The sequence below is a fragment of the Natrix helvetica genome (assembly GCF_964273705.1).
Source record: "Natrix helvetica genome assembly, chromosome: 2".
Classification (NCBI taxonomy): domain Eukaryota; kingdom Metazoa; phylum Chordata; class Lepidosauria; order Squamata; family Natricidae; genus Natrix; species Natrix helvetica.
This window is the reverse complement of record NC_138552.1, coordinates 48084765-48097006: the sequence shown is the minus strand read 5'-3', so window position 1 is coordinate 48097006 and position 12242 is coordinate 48084765. Positions and strand designations below refer to the sequence as shown.

The 12242-nt window shown below is 37.0% G+C and overlaps 1 protein-coding gene across 6 annotated transcripts in view; it reads right to left on the bottom strand.

Moving 5' to 3' along the window:
• The window catches only part of PAM (peptidylglycine alpha-amidating monooxygenase), a 150910-nt gene that overhangs the window by 65768 nt on the left and 72900 nt on the right, over positions 1-12242 (bottom strand). For all 6 annotated transcript variants that reach the window (XM_081944082.1, XM_081944083.1, XM_081944087.1 and 3 more), the window contains one exon: positions 4499-4586. In XM_081944082.1, the coding sequence (XP_081800208.1) occupies positions 4499-4586 (88 nt within the window). The remainder of the gene's footprint in view (positions 1-4498; positions 4587-12242) is intronic.

Below are 12242 nucleotides of genomic sequence, written 5' to 3'. Positions count from 1 at the left end.
GCATGCGCACCTCCTACTGGCCAGCTGGCCTTCGGATCTCTGCCCTACATGCACGGGGGGGGGCGAATGCTGGGGTCATGAGCTTGCATGCAGGGCAGGGCACATGCACAGGGCAGTGCTGGCATTGCATTTTAAAGGTTTGCGGGTGTGCATGTGCCCCCGTGCCCCGTTTTGGGCCTGGAAGGTTATCTGCACCAACCTGGAAGCCAAAAATGGGTGGGTAAAGGATGTATACACAGAGGATGCATGCCCAGGTATACAGGGGGCATGTATAGGGGTTATCTCATTGCATTTTGGGGTTTTGCATGCACACGCACTTTGGGCACTCGGCATCAAAAAGGTTAACCATAACTACCCTACTCCAATCTTCCCTGCATATGATGGCCTGATGCTATCAGACTGGATGGAGGGAGGCTAGTAGGCAGCAATAGAGGTAGATGAGGGACATAAGTGAGATGAGACTTTCCTGGTAAATGCTGGCTCAAAATCATTCAAGGCATTCAACCATTTCACTGAAACAACTGGAATGGCTTTAGCAAAACCAAGCAGATTGCCTGAATCATGTTGTCAAAGCTAATCTTAGTCACTATGCATAGGTCTATGCAATAGAGTTTTATAAGAGATATACAGTATTTGGAAACATGACTCATTCAATGTACCATATCTCCTCTTCAATATGTCCATGTTAATTTCAAATATTTTATGGATTCAACCACAATGAAATAGAAATTTCAGCACTAAAAACAATGTACAAAAAAGACCTTTTCTCTTAAAATCTCTGTTTTATTGACAGAAACCACTTTCACTTTTGCACAGGCCATGAAGCATTTCATTTAGCCCACTGAGGTGCAAAGCCAGCCACAAACAATATGAAGCAGCTCAACAAGAATAGCATATGAACAAGAGAGGCACAGTAAAGAAGAGATGATGGCAATTAAAAATTATGTTTGGTTTATCAAATCCAGCCTATCTTTCGAGAAAACCCAAACTATACTTTTACTTTAAGCATTATGTGATATATGTCGATAATAAAATTAAGTGAAAAAAACTGAAAACAATACAAAGCAACCCCAATATTATATATGTATAAGCTAAGTTTATCAATTATTAATAATAGAAATGTGCATGAAGTATTGAAAACAAAACATTGAATAAGATGAGTATAGCTTTAATAAATATATTTATATTGAGTATATTTTCAGTGGTATATAAATAGAACACCTTCCCATTTTCAGAACCCTTTGGGGTTTTACTAGCATTTCTGGTTACTTGCTTTATAAACTGCCCTTTTCAAATATTAATGGCCCAATCAAAATTTAAAAGGCATTTCAAAGTTCTTATTTATTAATAGTAGTATCGTATTGATGAGAAAGAAGGTGCAGATATTTGCACCTGTTTGTATTCGCTGGGAATTTAAAATTGGAGTTGCAACCTTTTATCTATTTAAACATAAAAGCAATCCATTTTAGTTAATTAATTCATATGGTGAATCATAAATGAGTGACTAACAGTACACTGCAATGGTTGTTTTCTTTGTTTATTTTTAGCTTCAATGTATCACAGTGATGTAACATTTTTAATAAATACAGCTCGAATTTCTGTTCAAGAAGTAGCTGAGGTTTATTAAAGTTGTTTCTATGAGACAGTGGCCATATGCAAGGAAGGAAGGAAGGAAGGAAAGAAAGAAAGAAGGAAAGAAGGGAGGGAGGGAAGGAAAGGGAGGGGAAGGGAGGAAGGAAGGAAGGAAGGAAGGAAGGAAGGAAGGAAGGAAGGAAGGAAGGAGGAAGGAAAGATAAAAATTGCACATTTTTCCTCCTTACTTCAAAAGAGTAAATATGATCAGTTTATCAGTTGATTTAGACTAATCAACCTGAAAGAGAATGAATACTTTAAAAAACATTGTATTAACAACTCATATATGCCTTAAAACTCAGCATGTTTAGACACAAGCAACTCTTGTCTTCTTGCACCGTTATTCTAATAGGGGTCTGGTGGTAATACTTTGGGATAGGTCTGTTCCTAACTCTCAAAATATAATCAGAAGATGGAGACCAATAAAGCATTGTCTTGTGTGCCATGCCATTTAATATCCTTAAAAAGCCATTGGAAAGAATTGTTCACAGGTTTAGAGAAGTCAATCATCAGTGCTGATGGTAGTTATATTTTTCCTTTTGTGTGACTTAGAGGTTAGATTTCATTTAGGCTTCTATGTGCCCAGACTGAAAGGGTCTGAATGGATAAGATGGACTGGAATTCAGGATAAATGAGCATTCTTAACAAAGCTGCATTTCCTTTTACTGATCAGATTCGCAGACTGGAGTTTTTCCTGAATTCAGCATGATGCTTTCAATCATATATCGTCAGTAGCAAAGAGAGCTTTTAGTCCTTGACCATTGTGTTACTATCGGAAGAACAAAGGCCTAGCACTGATTTATGCACTGCAATCTTAAATATGGATTGTACTGCATGAAACAACCTGAAAAGACTTAGAAATTGCACCTAGCTCAGAACATAGCAAAATATGTGAGGATTGGTGCCTCCTAAAAGTTTTGCCTGTCCCGTCTACCAACAACTTCACTGGTTCCAAAGTTCCAACTGACAATTCTCATATGTATAAAATGCTCACATAGCTTAGAATCTGCTCTTTCTGGAATTCCCTATTCCTGAACTCTTAGACAATCAATGTAGCCTCTTTTGCAGTTTTATTAAGGATTTATTTGACATCTACACTTAACTCTGTCTACTTTTTGTCAAATACATGTTGTCAAACAATGTTATTGGAACTCAAGCAACCTGTTAGTTTCCTGTGTCTTCTGATTGCTTCAACTGCCTTAACACTTTTGAAATGCATTTTTAATGTTATAAAATTTAAGTTTATTGTATTTCTGCTCTTGTAATTCTATTTCTGTAAATGACCCTCAGCATTTATTCAAGTGGGCATTAGAGGAATGCTGTGAATAAAATCAGTTCATTTATTTATTATTGATCCCACTAATACAAATGTATTTAATTCTAGCAGTCAGGTAACAATATAATTGCATATTTATCTGTTTTTAAAAGTTCGAGAACAATGCATATCTGAATAAGGACTTATAACCATGTGACTGAGGCCATTTGGTTATATCATTGATATCACTGTTTTACCATGTTTTCGTTAACTTATCTGGTGATATTAACTTGTACAGAAGTGCCTTCAAGTCAGCATTAACTCTTCGTGATTGCCTGACCAGTCCCTGCAATTTTCTTAGCTTTGTTTTTTTTAGAAATAGTTTGCCATTGCCTCCTTCCTAGCACTGAGAGAAAGTGATTGTGCAAGGTGAGTCATCTGGCTTTGAGCCTAAGGTGGGACTAGAATTCATAGAGGGCCAATTTCTAGACTAGTGCTTTAGCATCTACACCCGGGGTGTCCAAACTTGGCAACTTTAAGACTTGTGGACTTCAACTCCCAGAATTCCCCAGCCAGCTCTGCTGGCTAGGGAATTCTGGGAGTTGAAGTCCACAAGTCTTAAAGTTGCCAAGTTTGGACACCCCTGGTCTACACCATATTGGCTCTTCAACTTAGCATAAATGTTAATAATATAAAAATGGAAAATTACTTGAACATATTCTATCTTAAGAATTATTTCCTAACAAATGAAACTTTTTAAATTAAAATTTGGCAAACATTCCAAAAGCTTGCATTATACACTATCCAGATAAGGGCAAACAATAACATGGAAACTTAAGGTCTCAGTTTTTTAGGGAATAATAAAAGCCAGTTTACTTGAGCCCCAAAATCATTAAGGAATTGAGCTTTTTCAAAATTGGATTAAATGAATAATTAATTAATAATTATAGTAATAGTGAGTAACACGTTGTTCATTACTAGAATTGTAACAAAACATGTATTTCTATCACTTAATCAATGGAAGTGGGAAATACAGAATATACCGGTAATTGTAGTAAGTAAAACTGATAGTTTCCCATTAGAAAAAGGAAATAAATACACTATAAAAACCCTCAGCCATTTTTGTCTTGGGATAAATATAACTGCAGTAAAATGAAGATTAAATTAAGTATGTATTAGAATGCTTTCTCTATAAATTCAATGACAGTAGTGCTTTGAAAATCATAAAAATATGGATCAAAATGCATCCCCATTTTTCTGAAAGATGTATTTCTAGAATTCTTATTTTTGTATAACCATTTTTAATGTAATTTGAACTTTTCAATTTTAAAAGGTACTATAAAAAAAGTGATCATAAGTCACTTTTTCAGTGCCATTGTAACTTTAAATGGTCACTAAATGAATTGTTGTAAGTCGAGGACTACTTATACTGAATAGGGAAGCTGGCCACAAGGATAAGAGTGGAATGAACTCTAATAGTAAACTCTCCTTTATAATTAAATACACGCAGATCTCATTCCATGCTTCACCACTATGTATCACCATCCTATCTTCAACTTAATACTATACAAGAAGAATATTTAACTAGTGCAATGGAAGCCATCTCCTTACCAGTAACCATTATCTGAAGCAGGACTGTTACATCCAAATAGCAACATATGGTGGACAGTGTCCATGCTGGCATGAGGTTTAAAGTCAACTGAAAGACAAAAATGATAGTATAAATATAAATTTGTTTTTTCTTATTTTAACAAATCATTAAGTTGTATAGGAATGCTTTTCTGAGAACACTGCAAAAAGAATAAAACACAATGTCATCTACATTTGGTTGTATCTCTTGCAAGCACCAGGTCATTAAAATGGCTAGTCAATATTTTTTTTCAAACAGAATAATACTTGTCAATAGTTTAGACCCAATACCATAGGGCAGCCCTTACCAGAGCAAGATTTTACCAGCTCTATTGTTAAATACAGACAATTCAGCAAGTACCATTTTGTAAGGGAACACATATTTGTGAAATAGAAGTTGTTGCACATGTCCTATTCAACTATCAATTATATTCCCCAGCAAGGGCTCAGTTCTAATAATTACTTGGTAGAACCATATATTGAGACTGTAACAAAAGTTTTTTTTTATTACCTTTATAGCACAAAAAACATATGTAGGAATTAGAGCTGTTTAGATTTATAATTATGGGTGTCCAGTTGAGAATACATTTCATGGAACACATTGAGGTTTAGGCAATAAATTCACCTAAAACAGATTTAGGATCCAATCTAGATCAGTCACCCAGGACCAGAAATTTAGTCCTCTGAGCTTTCAAACTCATGCTGGAATCACTCCTCAGGAAACCTCTCTCTCACTGGAATGTGTCATTCTGGAAAGAGAAGGGTTCCCTCAAGATGGGCTCCAGCATGAGTCTGAAAGCTCAGAAGACTAAATCTCTTGTCCTAGTGATCAACCCAAAATGGAGCCTGCAAAATTATCCTGGGACACATATGTTTGCCTTCATTGTGACATATTATTTCAACATTCATTTTATGTATTTGCATTCTGTTTTATCATACTATTTTATTTTGCTCTTTTTACTTTATCTATCTTACTATATTTTATCTTACTTTAATCTACTTTATCTTATCTTACTGTATCATTATGACAGATTCCCATCGCTTTTATATAAACAACTGAATAATCAATAAAGTTATACTGCGATCTATCTGTCTATCCATTCAATTCTCATTTGGAGATACATATTTTGAACACAAAAAATTCTAAAACAAAAATAATAAAGTTTGTATTTTTGTTCTATTATTATGAATTACAGGTAATCAAAAAAACAAAAGAAAAAGGACAATAACATGTCATCACCAGTCTATTTGAATTCATAACAGAAGAAAAGCATGACAATTAAGACCATTTTAGTTTCCTTTGATAAAACGCGCACAATTCTCCTTTTCTGTTCTTTTTCTGGGGTAACAGATGACAGACTATAATAGTTTATTTTATTTTGTCTGTTAAACATTTGTGAGAGTTCTAAAACGTAGTAGCTCAAATTTTTGAGTTCATTGCAGTATTAGAACAACAGATCTTTCTAATAATGAGGGAAATAATGCCTTTGAATTCTGATTTTTGAAGTTCAGTGATATAAAAGAGTATTTCTGGGAAGGAGAAATGGAATACATTGATGGAGAAAATTCATTCCTGTGATATCCACTAGAATTTTACAATCCACTGGGATTGCATACTGACTTATGCTAAACAAATGAAAACTTTGGATGATTCTTTGGGGGTACTTCAAAAATCTATTGGTAACAGGAGAACAACTGATGAATTTACTGTAATAACTTTACCAAAAACAAACATAACTTTACCAGTGTTACAAACATAATTTATCTATTTGGAAGTATAATCAGATAATAACAACATAAATATTTAACATCTTAAAAAAGACAGCATCCTACTTTCTACGGTATTTTGAGATATACTTTTTAAAACTATTTGAATACTAATAGGAGAAAGAAAGAAAGATTTTCCAGCTCCTGTAGGAACTATAGTATACTAAATTCATATTTACGATAGTCCTCAATTTACAACCTTTTGTTTAGTGACTATTCAAAGTTCCAATGGAACTAAAAAGGTAATTTACGACTCCTCTTCACACAACTGTTGAGGCATCACCATAACCATGTCATCAAAATTCAGACTCTTGGCAACTGGTTCATATTTTTGATGACTGCAGTGTCCCCAGAACCATGAAATCACCTTTTTGCAAGTTTCTAATAAGAAAGTCAATGGGGAATCAAGATTCACTTAACAACCGTGTCACTAACTTAACAAATGCAGTGGTTCACTTAATAACTGTGGCAAGAAAGGTTGTAAAATAGGACAAAATTCACTTAACAGCTGTCCTGCTTAGCGACAGCAATTTTAGCCTCAATTATGGTTGTAAGTCGAGGACTACCTGAATTGTCAAGTTCATGAGATTTACAACTGCACAAAGAACATTGGGTAGTTTCTTTTATAGCAAAAATACAAATAGACAAAAACGTCTTCAATATTATATTATTCACCTCAGTATTTTTGATTTACTACCAAAATAATTCCCAGAGGCTGACGACATTGAATAATTATTTGGTTTCATTTTAAGTTTTGTTTATTTATGTTTAAATATTTATTTATTTCTTAGCCGCACCCTCTCCCGAAGGACTCGGGGCGGCGTACAATAAAACATATGAAATAAATATATAGACAAGACAAACATATAACAGAGACATATACCGAGACATGTACAAGGAGGAGGTCGGCTAATGAATAAAAAACAATTAGAATACAATGTTTAAAAAACCCCTAAATAATTAAATATAATTAAAATACCCAAATAAAAACCCGTCAGGAGCGATATAGTTAGATCAAAGTTGAGCCAGGCCAGCTACTTGGAACAGGTGGGTCTTAAGCTTAATACGAAAGGAGCGGAGGTCAGAGGTATTCCTAATATCCGGAGGGAGGTCATTCCACAGGGCTGGGCCCGCCACAGAGAAGGCTCTACTCCTAGGCACCGCCCCCCGACACTGTCTAGTGGACGGCACTTGGAGGAGGCCCTCTCTGTGCGAGCGGATTGGTCGCAGGGATGTATGGGGCAGAATACGATCCCGCAAGTAACTAGGTCCTGAGCCATGGAGCGCTTTAAAGATTGTTATCAAAACCTTGAAACACACCCGATAGACCACAGGAAGCCAGTGCAGCTCGCGCAGGAACGGTGTCACATGGGAGTACCTAGTACTCCCCATAATTACCCGCGCGGCTGCGTTCTGGACCAACTGTAGCCTCCGGGTGCATTTCAAGGGAAGCCCCATGTAGAGAGCGTTACAGTAGTCCAAGCGAGACGTCACCAGCGCATGAGTGACTGTGTGTAGGGCGTCCCGGTCCAGTAGGGGGCGCAATTGGCGCACCAGGCGAACCTGGTGGAACACCCCCTTGCCACGGCTGTCACATGGTCATCCATGGACAGCCGGGCATCGAGGAGGACGCCCAAATTGCGCGCCCGCTCCACGGGGGCAAGTTGAATGCCCCCGATGGCCAATGATGGAATTAATTGGCTGAACCGGGGAGCCGGTACCCACAGCCACTCCGTCTTGGAGGGGTTGAGCTTGAGTCGGTTGTCATCCATCCAGATCCGTACGGCTTCCACACACCGGGACATCACTTCGATGGCCTCGTTGGGGTGGTTCGGGGTGGAAAAGTACAGCTGAGTATCATCAGCGTACAGATGGTATCCCACCCCGAAACCACGGATGATCTCACCCAGCGGCTTCATATATGTGTTGAACAGGAGTGGCGAGAGGACCGACCCCTGTGGTACCCCACAAGTAAGGGGGCGTAGGGTCGACCTCTCTTCTCCTGCCAACACACGCTGCGTCCGGCCAGAAAGGTAGGAGCCGAACCACCGCAAAACGGTGCCCCGGACCCCCAACCCCTCCAGCCGGCGCAGCAGGATACCATGGTCGATGGTATCAAAAGCCGCCGAGAGGTCTAATAGGACCAGGATAGAGGAACAACCTCTATCTCTGGCCCTCCAGAGATCATCCACCAACGCGACCAAGGCCATCTCCGTTCTGTGACCGGGGCGGAAGCCGGACTGGCGCGGGTCTAGATAATCATTTTCCTCCAGATGTCGTGGAAACTGGTAAGCCACCACACTCTCTACAACCTTCACCAAAAAGGGAAGGTTGGAGACAGGACGATAATTGGCCAGCTCCAAAGGGTCCAGGGAAGGCTTCTTGAGCAAGGGTCTCACCACCGCCTCTTTCAAGGCGGCCGGGAGAGACCCCTCGCTCAACGAAGCATTCACTAGGCCCAGGAGCCAGTCTCGTGTAACCTCCCAGGATGCCAGTACAAGCCAGGAGGGGCACGGGTCCAATAAACATGTGGTGGGTCGCAGTCGTCCACACATTCTGTCCAGATCCTCGATGGCAACCAAGTCAAACTCCTCCCAGATCGATTCCTCAAGACTCGCCATGGACGTCTCCATTGGACCACTGACAGGGACCCAATCCCTCCGGATTTGAGCGATTTTATCCTGCAGATATTTACCAAATTCCTCTGCCCTGCCCTGTAGAGGGGCCTCCTGCGGCCTCTGAAACAAGAGGGAGCGGGACACCCGAAACAGGGCGGCAGGGCGGTTCTCCGCGGATCAATGAGAGTGGCACAATATTGGCGTTTGGCCACTCTCAATGCCACAAGGTACGTCCTTAAATGGGCTCGTGCCTGTGTTCGATCAAATTCGGAGCGAGAGGATCTCCAACGACTCTCTAGACGTCTCTTGCGGCATTTCATCACCCTTAGCTCCTCGGTAAACCAAGGGGCCAGGTGGATCGTTGCCGCCGGAGAGGCCGCAAAGGCCGCAAAGGCGCCACCCGATATATATATGTTCACATATATGATTCTTTTAAAACACACTTTGGAAAAGGGTATAGATAGTTTATAGAAAGGTGTGGTAAAACATGTTACACATTTTACAAATAAAAAATAAAAAATGGAGTAGAGCTTTCCGTCTTCCAAGGAATACTATATGTAAATGGTTATTGTGATAATTCAGTAATTTGAAAATAAGTCCTGCTTAATATTTATATCCTAGCTATTCCTTGTGCATTTCATGATTGTCTTAAGCCATATTGCCCTTGAGTTCTTCAGCATTCAAAATAGCACTGAAGAGATTGGTTAATTAAAATATGATATGACATAACTGAAAGAGATTATACCGTTCTTTCTTCTTCTCTAGACTTTGTTAAAAAGCAAAGCTTATATTACTTCAATTTGCTACCTATTCATCCTTAGACCTCTACAAAGAATTTCAAAATGTAAGCATTAATTGCTTTTACTGAGCGATAGATTCTACTCCAGTAGACCCTTCACAAAGTTGGAGAATGATGATGCAAAATGTTGGCCCATTGATTAAAGCAGCCAAAAGCTCCAAATGTAAACCAGTGATTCAAAGCAATAATAATATATATATGTAACACATGTTTGTTTGCAAAGTTATTCCCCCCATCTCCCTGTATTCTTGGATTTTTACCCAGGAAGCTTCACTTAATTAGAAAAGATTTAGTCATCCAAATCTTAAGTTCATATTTTTAGCTATAATTTCTTTCTTTTTTGCCTATTGGAAACTATTCTTCATGAAACGTCTTGGAATTGGCCTATTTAAACTTCTATGTTAAGGGGGAACTGCTATGTTGTTACGATTTTAAGTATTTTGGAAAATACGAAATTCCTTATGCTTATATTTAATTTATAATTAGCTAGCAGAGAGGTAAAGATGCAATACCATGAATTCATTTTTGCTACTCTTTTTTTTAAAAAAATATAGAACTAAGGTATCATCTTCACAGAATTCATTATACGTGTTCATAAGATGTGATCTTGCAGTATAATTGTTCTATTTTACACAGAAGTTATTTCAATATTTCTTTCTCAAAGTCTCACTGGTTTCTGCAGATGTTCTTATTCTTCTTAATTAGGGACCAGTGGTTTATAAATTAGCATGAGAACAATAGAAATGATATGTTATGTGTTTATCATCATAAACAAATAATATACAAAGCTAGAAGAATGCCCATTGTTTGTTAATCATTCCATGGTCTTAAGAACTTAACTCAGTGGCTCTTTGTAAGCTATACAGAAGCACTGAGGAATTAGACCACATTATAATTGATCACCTACAATTCCAGCTGAGGAATTATATAAAAAAAATTGGCCTGCATGTAGTAGTTTATATGTGTAATATCCTACTGTTATATTGCTCTGTAAATTGACTTAAAATTAATAATTCAGTTGTGAAATAGAGATACAAGTACAGTAGTTCTGATTAGTAAATAAGATTTATGTTTTTTGTATTTTTTTCTACTTGGATACAAAATATTAATGACACAAAATTATAGGTGTAAACTTTATGTCTCTCTGTGTATCGATCTCCCTAGTCATCTCCATTTTGAAAAAGAAAAAAAAACCTTAAACATTGTAAAACTAGAAAATAGCATTATTTTATTTTTACCTTATTGACCAATGCTGGGGACTACCTGTATGTTTGTAAGAGGAAATTTCAATCATTTAGATTAACTGTGAAGCACTATTATATTGTTTGTGTGGAGGAGGGGGGCTGATGAAGCAGGAGAAAGGGATGTATCTGATAATGTATGTTTTTATTACTTTGAACTATAAAAATTAAGGCATACCTGGAATTAAAAGGCTGGAAAGAATTCAAGAAATTGTGCTTTCTTTATCTTGCTTAGGAAATACTACTGGCTTAGTAAAACTATTTCATTTTCAACTCAGTATTTTGATTGAAAATTAAATAGTGTAACTTTAATAACACTACTTATATATTTTTGCTACTTGTCCTAATACTGGGTTTATGTTAAAAGCTTAAGAAAAATATTTTAGTTTATTCTTTTTGTATCTATAATTTGCATATCATTTGTTTCTTATTTACTTTAATAGTTAGGTTCAATTGCTTTTAATTCTCTATGTACATTATTTCTTTGAGGTCTATTTTTTTTTTTAGAAAATTAAGAATTGCACATCAGATAACGTCACTCATTTTTATGTTACAAAAATTATGATAAATTGTTTCCATCAAAGTATATGTGTGCTATCTATCTGTGTGTGTGTGTGTGTGTGTGTGTGTGCATATGTATAGATATATATATATTTTAAAGACTTATTAAAGTAAATGTATTTGTTCAAAAGAAAGTAATCTCAGTCTGCAGTAAGATAGCTATCACAACAGTTCTGCAGTGGTAAATCCAAATAAACAAGCAATGCATTTTCTCATCTACTGTATAATACAGTTTATATGGAATTGTTGACAAATGGGGATTACTATCAGCCAGCAAAGGGAAAAATACATTATGTACTGTTGGGTATGTTCATGACAATCAGGGATGTAGAATAGCAGATAAATTTTCTAGCTCTGGCAGAATGGCTTGCTTTCAGACATAATATTTCTCAGTGCCAGTAGAATGGTTATTACCAGTTATCACCACAGTTCAATAATAAACAACAGATTGTACCAGACCTGCATAGTATAACGAATACATTTTAGCTTTCAGATTTGCCCTTATAAAGTAATTAAATATCAAAATGCTAAATGGAGATATAATAGTTTTCACAAACAGAGTTAATTGTATGCAACATCTGTGGAAAAAAAGCACAAAATATAATTATGTGTTCTCAGCAAAGAATTATAATCATGTTTGGTAACTTACCTTTTATGTGTTATAAATTTATGTGTTATGTGTTATCTTATATTTTTATGTTTTTTAATGCCAGTTTTGTCTTATATGACTTTCAGTTTTA